The sequence below is a fragment of the Neoarius graeffei genome, chromosome 22 (assembly GCF_027579695.1).
Source record: "Neoarius graeffei isolate fNeoGra1 chromosome 22, fNeoGra1.pri, whole genome shotgun sequence".
Lineage (NCBI taxonomy): Eukaryota > Metazoa > Chordata > Actinopteri > Siluriformes > Ariidae > Neoarius > Neoarius graeffei.
In genome coordinates this window covers 55,255,330-55,270,982 of record NC_083590.1, presented here as the reverse complement: position 1 = coordinate 55,270,982, position 15,653 = coordinate 55,255,330, and the positions used below count along the sequence as shown (strand labels likewise).

The 15,653-nt window shown below is 43.7% G+C and overlaps 1 protein-coding gene across 3 annotated transcripts in view; it reads left to right on the top strand.

The window, feature by feature from the left end:
- The first annotated feature begins 11,560 nt into the window (after positions 1–11,560).
- tmem222b (transmembrane protein 222b) overlaps positions 11,561–15,653 on the top strand; it is a 36,669-nt gene continuing 32,576 nt past the window's right edge. For all 3 annotated transcript variants that reach the window (XM_060904981.1, XM_060904982.1, XM_060904979.1), the window contains exon 1: positions 11,561–11,690. In XM_060904981.1, coding sequence (XP_060760964.1) covers positions 11,572–11,690 — 119 coding nt within the window. In that variant the 5' untranslated portion in view covers positions 11,561–11,571. The remainder of the gene's footprint in view (positions 11,691–15,653) is intronic.

The window sequence follows — 15,653 nt, the reverse complement described above, 5'->3', positions numbered from 1 at the left end:
ATCAACATTGTTGGCTACAAATAAATAAACCATTTAAAATCCTCACAGATGAGACATTGGCTGTCCACCCCGGGTACAAAAATAGCTCTGTTGGCTCCTGACAGTGGTGGCACGGTGGTGTAGTGGTTAGAACTGTCACCTCACAGCAACTCTGTGCGGAGTTTGCATGTTCTCCCCGTGTCCGCGTGGGTTTCCTCCGGGTGCTCCGGTTTCCCCTAGTCTGGTTAACACCAGACCCTATCACAAGTGAAATATGGTCTGGAATCCGCCTATTGAATTTCTCGTAAGAGAGGTGTGGTTTACGATTGTCAACGGCCGTTTATTGGACGTTGCGAATGTCTATCATTTGGCGTATACGTAGCCCATGGCCAATCATGGCAGTTGTACCTGGTGACTTGTCCAGGGTGAACCCCGCCTCTCACCCATAGTCAGCTGGGATAGGCTAAGCTTGCCTGCGACCCTGCACAGGATAAGTAGCTACAGATAATGGATGGATGGATGGATGGATGGATGGATGGATACATTGGCTGTCCACCCTGGGTACAAAAATAGCTCTGTTGGCTCCTGACAGCAGCAGCACAGTGGTGTAGTGGTTAGCACTGTCGCCTCACAGCAAGAAGGTCCTGAGTTTGAGCCCAGAGGCTGGCGAGGGCCTTTCTGTGCGGAGTTTGCATGTTCTCCCCGTGTCCGCGTGGGTTTCCTCCGGGTGCTCCGGTTTCCCCCACAGTCCAAAGACATGCAGGTTAGGTTAACTGGTGGCTCTAAATTGTACCCCGCCTCTCGCCCATAGTCAGCTGAGATAGGCTTCAGCTTGCCTGCAATCCTGTAGGACAGGATAAGCAGCTACGGATAATGGATGGATGGATGGATGGATGGATGGATGGATGGATGGATGGATGGATGGATGGCTCCTGACACCTGAGTGCAAATAGCATCTGACTTTGTCATTTCTGCAGCAAAGAACTCCTCCAATAAATAAATAAATTCACTGGATATGAGCAATCTCACGCTCTGATTGGCTACTCTACTACTAGGATATCAAGTCATATCCTTGAATTTCAAGTGACGTCAAAGCAAAATAGAAACCCGGATGTCGGCCATGTTGGTGGAGATACAAATGTGGGGTCAAGCGACATTCCATACAAAACAGTCACGTGTGCGCGACTCTCTTTGTTTTTCCTCTAAGTGTTCTTTTAGCTCTGCCATATCTTTGTGCTGTATACGGTTGTGGTCACAACAGTACTCGTGACCGTGGCACGTTCTGATTTTTTAGAATTCCAGCCATGATTTGGAAAGAGAGCGAGGAAACTCTGAGGCTTCATACGGAGAGGAGACGAGGGGATCAGGACACTTCGTCCAATGATCATTTCATCCAATAGTTAAGACATTTCATCCAAACCCTTTTCATACACACTATCAATTATTTTATATTTCAGGTATTCCGGTATTCACGAACAAAAGCCCCGTGAAAGCGCTGCTCTGCGCCTAAAGATTTAATATGATCCAGCCGGCTTTAAAAATTAATAACTCAGCCAGGGGAGCTCGCAGTGAAGCCAAATTTTACAGGCACCTCCCTCTAAGCCTCCTCCTTCAAAAGAGCATGGTCTCGGGTCGGTAGGACTGCACCTCAGCCCAGGATTCGCGAACGAAGCCCCCTGAAGATTTAATATGATCCAGCCAGAAACATAGACATGCAAGCGAGCAGCCTGCAATGAGAAGGGAGTTAAACTCATCCCAGGATCAGCAAGTGGCACGGGCCGACGTGGTTACCCCCCTTTAGTACGCTCTTTAGTGTCAAAGCTGCTTTGGTCAAATTCCATTGAGAATTCATCCTTTTTTGAACAAATACCTGAAATATAAAATAATTGATAGTGCGTATGAAAAAGGCTTTGGATGAAATGTCTTAACTACTGGACGACATGACCTGTGTTCATACTCGATGGTCGGTAGAAGCGTCTTATCTTCAGAAAAGTCTGGCTTTTTAAAATAATACGGGTCAAAACCACACATATTCATCTTCTCTTTGTGTCAAATCTTCACTCAACCATTCAAATCATGGTAATACTGAGAAAATTCAGCATTGTTTACAGACACGCTTTCAGCGGCTGCCGTCCGAGTTGCTTTGTATCTAACCATCATGGCGGACGCTCATGACGTAGCACATTTTGATCACATGGTTGCAAGTCATCTATACCGTGAGTAGAGAAGAACAAAATGGCGGCGTGTGTTACTGAACCAACTGAGGACAAAATAAAAATTTGACTCAAAAACAAAACCCCAAGAAATACAAAAAAAAAGCAACAAAATGTGGAATGAAAATATCTGATGGCAAGAACGAATCTTTTCTTTATTTTTCAAGAATTATTATTATTATACCATTTTTCACAAATTGCTACTGTCATTTCGCCAGTTTGTTTGCATTCTAAGCGGAAATGATTTTGTTGGACGTTTTGTATAAAGTTTTTATTTATTGAATTTACAAAAAATAAAAATGCTCTGTTTCTCAAAATCCAGTGAGCACTACAAAAAATGATATCTTAGGAAGTGAAAATATCTTGAAAATAGGTGAAACGATCTAGCATTTCCTATTAGAAAAATACAAGACACCAATTCTGAGATTATTAAACCTAGTTCTAGATTGCAACCAACTTATTCTAAGATGTCTTATCAAGTAAAAATATCTGTCCACACCATGGCTACGACTACATCCTGGTGCTTGCCACGCACCCTCTCTCGCATCTCCCATAACCCGGTACAGAACAGTACCGTCATGTATTTTCTTATTTGCCTTCCGGGTTTTTATATGCTATTCTGTCCCATGTATAACAAGTGTTCCGTCCCGCAATACCATTTTTATGACATTTATTTACATAATGTATAATCTTACCTCTTTTATTCCAGTTTCACAGGGACATCTGTCACGTCCACCATTTTATTAATCGGTACTTACATTAGTCACGGCGGCACGGTGGTGTAGTGGTTAGCGCTGTCGCCTCACAGCAAGAAGGTCCAGGTTCGAGCCCCGTGGCCGGCGAGGGCCTTTCTGTGCGGAGTTTGCATGTTCTCCCCGTGTCCGCGTGGGTTTCCTCCGGGTGCTCCGGTTTCCCCCACAGTCCAAAGACATGCAGGTTAGGTTAACTGGTGACTCTAAATTGAGCGTAGGTGTGAATGTGAGTGTGAATGGTTGTCTGTGTCTATGTGTCAGCCCTGTGATGACCTGGCGACTTGTCCAGGGTGTACCCCGCCTTTCGCCCGTACTCAGCTGGGATAGGCTCCAGCTTGCCCGTGACCCTGTAGAACAGGATAAAGCGGCTACAGATAATGAGATGAGATGCAGCAAGATCATTTCACTCGTATAAAGTAATTTTCTCCTCAAATTCAGTTTTTAATTTTTTGCAGTAAATGTGGATATAATAAAGCACTTTACTCCACTCAATCTCGGCGTACATGGCTTATAGCCAACTCGGTGATACGCACCTTGTCGGCGATCAGCTCATGTATGACTCGATTTTGTGGAATAACCGTTAATTAACTTTTCAAAAGTGAACTCCTTTCAAGAATTAAGAAATAGAAATATTAAAATAATATGGATAATGTGAGAGAAAGCCGGTCTGTCACTGGATTTGTTTCCAAAAACAAACATGGGAGAACATAGCTAGCATCTACTGTACCTTCTGCACAGCATGTTATAACAGAAAAGTATGAGGCAAATCGTTATGATTGTATACTGTGAAAATACCCCCAGCTAAACAAGTCCCATGGTGTCAGTAATGATGAAACCATATGCTGAGATATAAATAAATGAATATTGCATTACTTATAAAACTCATGCCAAGTTTCTTCAGTTTCACTTCCACCACTGATCAAACTTGGGTTTCAACAACCTGGAAAAATATCTACAACCTCAGGAAGTTTCTGAGAAACGCAAGTAGAGAGCAGGTTGCCACAGCTCTTCTGAACCTGTATCAAAGTCCTGCCTGAGGTGCATACAGAGGAGAAGAACGACGACACGCTTCATTACAACCCCAGTTCCAAAATAAGTTGGGACACTGTATAAAACAGAATGTGATAATTTGCAAATCATGGAAATCCTGTATTTCATTGAAAATAGTACAAAGACAGCATATCAAATGTTGAAACTGAGAAATGTTATTGTTTTTTGAAAAATATATTCAGATTTTGAATTTGATGTCAGCAACATGAACATGATTAGAACAGATTCATTCTTTAAACACTGAATGTCAATCACTGAGGTAACTGAAGTAGCAATCACTTGCTAACTTTAGGACTGCAGTTGTCATGAACAGTTTTACACTCAAGTTTCCATCAATGAAGAGTTTATAACATCAACGAAACTGTCTTTATGTTAAAACTGTTAACGTTATAGTCATGTTGTCTGCTGTTACCCAAATGAGGATGGGTTCCCTTTTGAGTCTGGTTCCTTTTGAGGTTTCTTCCTCATGTGGTCTGAGGGAGTTTTTCCTTGCCACCGTCGCCAAGGGCTTGCTCATTGGGGATAGATTAGGGATAAAATTAGCTGTAAGTCGTTCAAATTCTGTAAAGCTGCTTTGCGACAATGTTTATTGTTAAAACCGCTATACAAATAAACTTGACTTGAAACTTGACTTGACTGAGGGATAAAAGTCACAAATTAGAAAGTGAGCTGAAACATCATACTCTTGACACTTACACGATTTACAGACTTTTGTGCTATTGTCTAGCCTGGCAAGCCAGACTAAATGTGAATATTTAGTCTGGCCTCGATCCGTAGACATTTCCGACGGGTGTGGGAGGAACAACCCGATGTCTTTCAAACTGTCTCTGTGCGTATAGGCCAACGCTCTGACCAATCAGCGCAACAGTGACTGTGACGTAGTCAGAGCGACAGAAAGCAGTGGGGGAGGCCTTGAAATAAATAATTTTTCAAAATGCGTATTAATTAATAAACAGGTTCTAGATATTAAGAAGTTTGGAGATAATGACCACAAGTTTGGAGTCTGTACCACATACACTCATTTTTTCCAAGTGTTTTTCAAGGGTTTGCTTAAACTGTTTTTGAGAGTTTTTATTTAGTGGTGTTTGGTGAAATAATTTCCCTTAAATTTAAAATAACGGGAAAATAAGAAACAATCAAAAAGTAATGTTTCAAAGCTGTTTATTAATTATTCGTACTGCACAAACTATCCCATCCTTTTGGCTACGAGCGGAGCCAGCTGGTAGATCAGACTTTTGCCATAGCCGGTCGGCAAAACAGCGAAAACGTCCTTCTTGAAAAGGAATGAGCGGAGAGCCTCTTCCTGCTCATGTTTCAACGAAAACTCCAAGTCTAATTCTTCTAAAACTGATTCCAAAGCGGAGTCAAACGCGCGCTGTTCTCTAGCCCGTAGCCATCTTTCCTGTTGTGCTTTCTCCAGCGTCGCGCAGCTTTGTCGTCACTTCTGCAAAAGCCCGCCCAAAGAATCCAAACAAAAACCTTGCGTTGTGATTGGCGGGCACGATTTGATGCCCGGGGTGTTTTTGTTTCTATGGTGCGAGGCTAGACCCACTCGCTAGGCAAAAATATTTTTGGCTGCTAGGCGGGTGAGTCTAGTTTACTAGGCTAGCTATTGTCGGGTTTGTGTCATCAATTCATCCTGCTACTGCAAACCAGTCCCTCAAACCTACTCAGGAACAACTTCTTACGCTGATGAATCTGTCTGAGGACTTTTTCAGCTGCTTCTTTGGGATTCAACAGTCAACAGTATCAAGAATCTTTTGCCATTGGATACAGTGCCTTACAAAAGTATTCATCCCCCTTGGTGTTTGTCCTGTATTGTTTCATTACAAACTGGAATTAAAATGGATTTTTGGAGGGTTAGCACCATTTGATTTACACAACATGCCTACCACATTAAAGGTACTTTTTTTTTTTTTTTTATTGTGACACAAACAATAATTAAGATGAAAAAACAGAAATCTGGAGTGTGCATAGGTATTCACCCCCTTTCGTATGAAACCCCTCAATAAGAGCTGGTCCAACCAATTCACTTCATAAGTCACATAATTAGTTGATTAAGATCCACCTGTGTGCAATCAAAGTGTCACATGATCTGTCACATGATGTCTGTATAAATCACCCTGTTCTGGAAGGACCCTGACTCTGCAACACTACTAAGCAAGCAACATGAAAACCAAGGAGCCTCCAAACAGGTCAGAGACAAAGTTGTGGAGAAGTATAGATCAGGGTTGGGTTATAAAACATATCCTAAACTTTGAATATCCCACAGAGCTCCATTAAATCCATGATAGCAAAATAGAAAGAATATGGCACCACTACAAACCTGATGAGAAGGCCCCGCCCACCAAAACTCACAGACTGGGCAAGGAGGGCATTAATCAGAGATTCAATAAAAACACCAAAGATAACACTGAAGGAGCTGCAAAGATCCACAGCGGAGATGGGAGTATCTGTCCATAGGACCACTTTAAGCCATACACTCCACAGACTGGGTGGGGCTTTATGGAAGAGTGGCCAGAAAAAAGTAATTTCAGAAACTGCTGATCTTCTGGGGTTTTCACACACAACAGTCTCTAGAGTTTACAAAGAATGGTGCGAAAAACAGAAAACATTGAGTGAGTGAGCAACAGTTCTGTGGGTGGAGACAAATGCCTTGTTGAAAATGGCCAGTGCTGAGCTTCGCAAAAGCATCGTACCACAAAGATCATTGTTAAGTGGTAGAATGAGCAGCACAATGAACACTCTCTCTCCGAGTTAAGATGCTCTTAGTGTTAAGAGCCTTTTGGGAAACACACCAGATTGTTTCACTTTTTACAACCATGGTGAGCAGAAAAGCATCTCAGCATGCAACAGCAGAAGAACACATTGGGTTCCACTCCTGCAGCCAAGAACAGTGATCTTAGAATCAACAACAAGTTCTTGTGATAGTGGTCGGCAAGTGTATATCTGACTAGTGTTTGTTGGTGAAACATGGATGTTAAGAACCATATGGTCGCTTTGTATGTTTTCATAAGTACACGCTGAACCACCAGTATAAATCTTTGATATTATTCCTAAATGTACAGTGCCCTGTATGTGTTTGTTTTTCTTTTTCCTACACCGTAGAACAATGGATGACACAATGAAGAAAGCAACTGAAGTGGCATGCGTGGTAACGGTAACTAAAACTGCTTCTTCTTTTGGTGCCAGTGGACAACTGATTCGAGCATATTTCACTTTTCACTGCCACAATAACAAAATCTGTGCTTTCTGTCCATCGGACTGAAACTGAACTGGGGTGGGTTTCCCAAAAGCCTCTTAACGCTAAGAGCATCTTAACTAGGAGAGAGCGTATTCATTGTGCTGCTCGAGCTTCCATTTAACGATGGTTTTTGTGCTACGATGCTTTTGGGAAACTCAGGCCTGATCTCTGGACATGGCTCTGGGTGCCAGGAACTGAGCCAAAGTGTTAGAGTGCTGAAAACAATGACCACACCGACTTCTGGTGGTGAATAGAAGTTATAGCAGCCATAAATTTGAGCCTGCCACCAAGAGGCGCACTTCAAAGAAAAGACGCTACTCATATCACTGCAACAGCTACAGCATAAACAAACGTTCACTTGAGTATAGTTTTGGCGGGGTTCTTCCACTGAAGTATAACTTCTCAGTGCTTTGTCCACCTCTGACAGCAGCTACCCAGTCCCTCTTCGCTCCTGTGCAAAAACACCTTTGTGAAATGAGAAGGTTAAGATTAGAGAAAACTCTTCACACTTTTTACTGCACTTTAGTGACAATCCCTCGTGTTGTAGTAACACAGAAACAGATTTTCAGAGTGAGAAAAAGTTCTGAGTCTGAATCAGACTTGATTAAATGGCCGTGGTTGGTTCTTCTTTTAATGTCGCATTCAAATTGTAGACTTACAATAGGTTGGTGTGCTGTTTTTATGCTGTTGACCAGAAATACCTGAACGTCCGAATATGAAACACAACATACTCTGCTACGGCTTGTAAACGGACAACAGTGTGACCAATCAACCAAATCTAGCCCAAATTCTCCTTCTTCTTCTTTCGGCTACTCCCATTAGAGGTCGCCACAGTGGATCACATCATGATCCACATATTTGATTTTTACACCAGATGCCCTTCCTGACGCAACCCTCCCCAGTTTATCTGGGTTTGAGACCAGCACTAAGTATGCACTGGCTTGTACAACCCCAGTGGCTGGGTATTTATAGTCCAAATTAAATCCCTGAAATCTTTAAGAAGTCCACGTTCTGTAAGTGTCTAGAGCCATCTCCTAAGTGACTGTCCATAGCGAAGGGATGAGAACTAAGAACTCCAGCTAGAAGTAGGGGATCAGGCAGATCTAAAGAGCAGGAGATTTATCTACATTACCTAATAGGCATTTAGAAGACACTTTTATCCAGAGCGACATACAACATACCCAGAGCAGCCTGGGGAGCAGTTGGGGGTTAGGTGCCTTACTCAAGGGCACGTCAGCCATTCCTGCTGGTCCAGGGAATCAAACCAGTGATTTTTTGGTCCCAAAGCTGCTTCTCTAACCTTTAGGCCATGGTTTCCCCATTCATTATCAAATCTCATCTCATTATCTCTAACCACTTTATCCTGTTCTACAGGGTCGCAGGCAAGCTGGAGCCTATCCCAGCTGACTACGGGCAAAAGGCGGGGTACACCCTGGACAAGTCGCCAGGTCATCACAGGGCTGACACATAGACATGGACAACCATTCACACTCACATTCACACCTACGGTCAATTTAGAGTCGCCAGTTAACCTAACCTGCATGTCTTTGGACTGTGGGGGAAACCAGAGAACCCGGAGGAAACCCACGCGGACACGGGGAGAACATGCAAACTCCGCACAGAAAGGCCCTCGCCGGCCACGGGGCTCGAACCCGGACCTTCTTGCTGTGAGGCGACAGCGCTAACCACTACACCACCGTGCCGCCCTCATTATCAAATGAATTATCTCATATCAAAAATTCAAAGGACTGCTCCTGTGTGACTTTGTAAGCCTCCTGTTATCAAAGCTTAATCAAATAAACAAAAGCCAAATATATCCAACTTACAAGGATGGCATGGTGGTGTAGTGGTTAGCACTGTTGCCTCACAGCAAGAAGGTCTTGGGTTCGCAGCTGGCGAGGGCCTTTCTGTGTGGTGTCTGCCCAGGTTTCCTCCGGGTGCTCTGGTTTCCCCCACAGTCCAAAGACATGCAGGTTAGGTTAACTGGTGACTCTAAATTGACCGTAGGTGTGAATGTGAGTGTGAATGGTTGGTTGTCTCTGTGTCAGCCCTGTGATGACCTGGTGACTTGTCCAGGGTGAACTCCACCTCTCACCCATAGTCAGCTGGGATAGGCTCCAGCTTGCCTGTGACCCTGTAGAACAGGATAAGTGGCTACAGATAATGGATGGATGGATCCAATTTACAACTAAACAAATCTTCCAAGTATTGAACTTGGAAGAATGAGAAGCAATATTTATTTAAAAATATTCTGATCGTTGGACTGAAAACCTGAATATTGTTTAATAGCATTTGATTTAGGGCCGGCGGCACGGTGGTGTAGTGGTTAGCGCTGTCGCCTCACAGCAAGAAGGTCCTGGGTTCGAGCCCCAGGGCCGGCGAGGGCCTTTCTGTGTGGAGTTTGCATGTTCTCCCCGTGTCCGCGTGGGTTTCCTCCGGGTGCTCCGGTTTCCCCCACAGTCCAAAGACATGCAGGTTAGGTTAACTGGTGACTCTAAATTGACCGTAGGTGTGAGTGTGAATGGTTGTCTGTGTCTATGTGTCAGCCCTGTGATGACCTGGCGACTTGTCCAGGGTGTACCCCGCCTTTTGCCCGTAGTCAGCTGGGATAGGCTCCAGCTTGCCTGCGACCCTGTAGAACAGGATAAAGCGGCGAGAGATAATGAGATGAGAAACCCAACGACTGGCATGTTTTTGTGACGAGGGAGAAAACCAGAGAACCCAGAGGAAACCTACTTCCACACAAACAGTATCCCGAGGTCAGGATTGAACCAGAGACCTTGGAGTTGTTTTTAACATGACAAGAGGATTAAATGAAAGGCTAATTATTAAGTAAGTCATGAAATTGATTTTTACTTAAATGCTATTCTATTGAGGTTTTTCACCCACGTGACCAAGTCATGTGAGGCTGCCATTTTGGACGTCACGGCTCGAATCAGTTTGAATGCGAGGAAGGCGACAAACGAGAAACATAAAAGAAAAAGGAGCGAGATGCAGAAAACACCTTCACTATCCAGCGACGTAGGGCATTTACAGGGCGAGCAGAGGGAGAGGTATTTGCAAAAATTGAGGTTAGCAGGCTTAGAGAACGACGTTTACCTGCTTCCACCAGGATTGTTCACTGACGTACGGAAGTACACCAAGCCCTCGTCTTTACCTGACTTCGGCCCACATGATCTGTATACCTATGTCGTTAAAAACCCATCGCCATACACAGGTATTGATCTGAAAGCGTATAAGAGTTTGGATGCCTACAAATATTTTGTGTCAGGCTGGGTAACATGCCTACATCAGCGGGTCGTCCCTGGAGCCGGTGGTCGCCATCTTATTACAGATAAGGTTTGTTCACATTTTCATTTACTTTCGGTCCTCAGGATAAACAAAATGTTATTAAATGTCATTGAAATAACTTCTTAGTCTGTTGAGACATGGCCCGTTATAAATTTGCTGTTACCAGGCAATGACCAAGAACTGTATTATTAGGGTCGGTGTCTGTGTTGTAGCAGTGTACTAGCAGCTAGCTGTTAGCACTAGCTAATGTCAACAACATCGTAGCTGGTATGTTACTGTAGCAATGTTTACGTTCAGTCATTTGGATGACTGTTAAAACCTTTCAGTCTCAAGTTTTTCCTTTACTGGATTTACTAGTTTACTGTAATTATGATCCGGCAGCTATTTACACCGGATCCAGTATAAATAGCTGCCGGATCATAATTACAGTAAACTAGTTAGTAAATCCAGTAAAGGAAAAACTTGAGACTGAAAGGTTTTAACAGTCATCCAAATGACTGAACGTAAACATTGCTACAGTAACATACTAGCTGTTGACATTAGCTAGCTTGACCTTCAAAATGGCGGACACCGGGGCGTCACGTGACCCTGTGACGTCAGGTGAAAAACCTCAATAGCATGAGAATTAAAAATGGACAAACTTCCTGTACATCCATCTCTGTTAAACAAACGATTTTATTATGCACTGGTCTAGACTGCTAACTTTACACACCCCTGAGGGCTTTTTTTCTTTATTGTAAAACTGAAAAAAAAAAATTTGTGTGTGTGAGAGAGAGAATTAGAAGAGGCAGAAGGAAAAGTAGTTCCTATTCCTATGTACGGATTTTAATTTTTTCCTGTCTCTCAAAAATATATTAAATCTGATACACAAACATAATAATAATAATAATAATAATAATAATAATTTTATGTCAAACTTGATTCCTGAAAAGAAATGCTAAGCTCTGAGGTAATGCTAGTTCAGTATCACTCCGCGCGCGCCCCAGCAGGCAGGCCGGAAGTAGTTCCGGCTGAGAAGAAGTTCCGGTTTGTTTTTCCGGTGATGGCGGATGTTGTTGAAATAGAGTCTGTGAAGAATTATCAAATCGCGTTTGAGAAGATAGACCTAAACACCAGTCGATATCCATACTGTATTGTGTGGACACCGATCCCTGTGCTATCGTGAGTTGTTTTAGTAATAGAGTTTGTTTAATCTGTTTAGTTCAAAAATACTTTCCTCGAGCTGAGAGTCCACACAGCGGCCTGGGCCCTTTCCCTGTCTGTAACTGGAGCATGAAGCATGAAACTAGCTGTGATTGTGAAGGAAGAAGGACACATTCATACAGATATTATTACTGTTTAACTGTGTGTTAGTGTCTGCTGTAAAGAGACAGCGAGTCAGTCTAACGACGCCTACAGACTGAGAGATTTCAGCAATCGGATACGTTTATTCCAAGCCACACTGCGGGGCATGGATCTAATAAACTTGGGCACGATAACAAGTTTGACGTGTGCAGAGTGTACAACCATTACAGTCTGCTCACTTCCGGTTAATACAGTCCCATTGGGTGCAATTCCGCTAGATGGCGCTCGCGAGACAGTGCAGTGAATGGAGCCGAACGGTTAAAATAAGGGCAGTATCGATATGATTTACACCTGCGTCTCGACTAAAGAAGCTCAGATTTTTAGTTTTTGCAAATATATCATCGATTATATATCAAAATTGAAAAAAAAACCCACCCCTGTTTTTCTTTACAGGAAGGCCGGGTTTACCCGTAAAGCGCTAGCATTCTGCTAATGTAGCTCATGAGTGTCGCGTTCTGATGACGCAACAAGCGCGCGATCTCAGTCTTTATTGAAAACAAAATACAAATTTATTAATACAAACACAAACCAGGAGCTTTTCAAATAAAAACATTGAATAATGAACGCAAATGAAAAGTTTTAGCAGCTTTCTTGTTTTTAGAACTTTGTCAGTCTGTTACTACAATTTAAAAAGATTTTTTAATGAGCTGTAGCTGTTGTCTACCTCTTATATGGAAAACATAATGAAAATTGGCAGGGTTTTTAAACTCCATGAACATTATATTTTGGGTCCACGGGCCCCCATCACGGAGCTCTACGTAAAATATCTGGAGAGCTCATTGGCCCGTCAGAGTGAAGCCATCTGACCGCCATGTTACCCACACATCAGATCAGTCCGGTCATATCTCCAAGTGTAGTGGTTAGCGCAGTCGCCTCACAGCAAGAAGGTCCGGGTTCGAGCCCAGCAGCCGGCGAGGGCCTTTCTGTGTGGAGTTTGCATGTTGTCCCCGTGTCTGCATGGGTTTCCTCCGGGTGCTCTGGTTTCCCCTACAGTCCAAAGACATGGGACGGCCTTGGGCTGAAGTGCCCTTGAGCGAGGTACCGAACCCCTGACTGCTCCCCGGGTGCTGTAGTGTGGCTGCCCACTGCTCTGGGTGTGTGCGCACGCGCGTGTGTTCACTGCTTCAGATGGGTTAAATGCAGAGGATGAATTTCACTGTGCTTGAAGTGTGCATGTGACAAATAAAGGTTTCTTCTTTCTTCTAGGAAGCGACACAAAACTGGACATGTTATTTATACACGTGTGTGAATGGTTGATTTTTGTGGGGTGTTTGTTTGAATCATCTCGTCTCGTCTTCTTCCGCTTTATCCGGGGCCGGGTCGCGGAGGCAGCAGTCTGAGCATGGAAGCCCAAACTTCCCTTTCCCCAGACACCTCGGCCAGCTCCTCAGGAAGAACACCGAGGCGTTCCCAGGCCAGCCGAGAGACATAGTCCCTCCAGCGTGTCCTGGGTCTTCCCCAGGGCCTCCTCCCGGGGGGACATGCCTGGAACACCTCCCAAGGGAGGCATCCAAAAGAGATGCCCGAGCCACCTCAGCTGATTCCTCTCGATGTGGAGGAGCAGCGGCTCTACTCCGAGCTCCTCCCGAGTGACTGTGCTTCTCACCCTATCTCTAAGGGAGCGCCCAGCCACCCTGCGAAGGAAACTCATTTCGGCCGCTTGTATCCGCGATCTTGTTCTTTCTGTCATTACCCAAAGCTCATGACCATAGGTGAGAGTTGGAACGTAGCCTAGATCGACTGGTAAATCGAGAGCTTCGCCTTTTGGCTCAGCTCCTTCTTCACCGCGACGGACCGGTAAAGTGACCGCATCACTGCGGAGGCTGCACCGATCCGCCTGTCGATCTCACGCTTTATCCTTCCCTCACTCGTGAACAAGATCCCGAGATACTTAAACTCCTCCACTTGAGGCAGGACTTCTCCACCAACCTGGAGAGGGCAAGCCACCCTTTTCCGGTCGAGAACCATGGCCTCGGACTTGGAGGTGCTGATTCTCATCCCAGCCGCTTCACACTCGACTGCAAACCGCCCCAGTGCATGCTGAAGGTCCTGGTTTGAAGAAGCCAACAGGACAACATCATCCGCAAAAAGCAGAGATGAAATCCTGTGGTTCCCAAACAGGATTCCTTCCGGCCCCTGGCTGCGCCTAGAAATTCTGTCCATAAAAATTATGAACAGAACCGTTGACAAATCATAATGTACAGCATTCAATGCGTTTTATCATCATGGATACATTCAGGAAAATTACTGCATTTATTATTATTTCAACCAAATCCATAGACAATCCATGCATAACAGAGAAGAAAACAAAGTGTACATGACAGAACAGTTCTGGTTTCCACAGAGATGGAGACAGCGTGTGGGTCCACAACAGTGATGTCATTTCCTGTTGCCCAGAGGCTGTGAACCCTCATATACTGTTCCAGACCAGCAATAAAAAAAACAAATCCATTCTACTGCACAGAATGAAAAATGAAATTAAACTAATCATGTGAATAACAGCTGGAACAGAGAGTTATATGGAGATATTACAGATTAAATATCTACAAACAGACTGATACCAATCCGTCGCTATAGTTACAAATTGCGTATAATCAATCATCCAATAACAATAAAATTAAACAAGTCTTAAATTAATTATAATTTACTGCATAATTATAACAAAACAATACATTATTCTAATACTTCATTTATTAGAAAATATTTCCATACGTTATAATATTTCCAAAACATTAATAATTTTTTACATGAATTTCAAGAAAACCTAAATAACATCAGGCAAAATATCTATTTATACCTATATCAGACAAAAATAAGATCAATATAACAATTCAGTAGTATATAAAACCAATGTGTGTTAAAGAAAATGAGCTGTGAGATATTAGTCTGAGCTCTGAGGAATAATCTATAAGTTATTGGGCGGCACGGTGGTGTAGTGGTGAGCATGGTCACCTCACAGCAAGAAGGTTCTGGGTTCGAGGCCGGTGAGGGCCTTTCTGTGCGGAGTTTGCATGTTCTCCCCGTGTCCGCGTGGGTTTCCTCCGGGTGCTCCGGTTTCCCCCACAGTCCAAAGACATGCGGTTAGGTTAGTATGGGACGGCCTTGGGCTGAGGTGCCCTTGAGTGAGGCACCGAACTCCCGATTGCTCCCCGGGCGCTGTTAGCATGACTGCCCACTGCTCTGGGTGTGTGTGTGTGTTCACTGCTTCAGCCGGGTTAAATGCAGAGAGGAATTTCACAAGTGTGTGATGAATAAAGTTGTGCTTTTCTTTTTCTTTCTATCAGGATCGATTCCCGTGTGATGTGAATTATGTGACCAATAAACACCGTTAAGACATGACACTGAGAGAATGAAGTGAAAAAGGCAAATAACACGAGAAAATAATCCTGTTTCAACAACTGTCCTAAAGAGAAAGGAAGAAGAAATATACAAAAGAGAAATATACACTGTATAAGAGAAAAACTGAAGGAATCTCTGTAAAATAATTGTAGTCTAGTAGTAAAAGAGCCATTCAAAAAAAAAACGATCAGAGACTGAACTGGGAAAGGAAAAACAATAACCGTGGGGAGCGCTGTAAAGAGATGTAAGGAATGGGGGGTAAAGTGGAGAAAATAAGAGGAGGGAATGAAAGGGAAAAAAGTCAGGAAATAACTTCTTGAGGCAAATTTTGTACTTGTACGACGTTTTAACACACAAACCAAATACACGCGATGCGAGTGGTAATATGGCGGCCAGATGGCTTCACTCGTCTCGACAGTGCGTATCGGACACTGAGCTCTC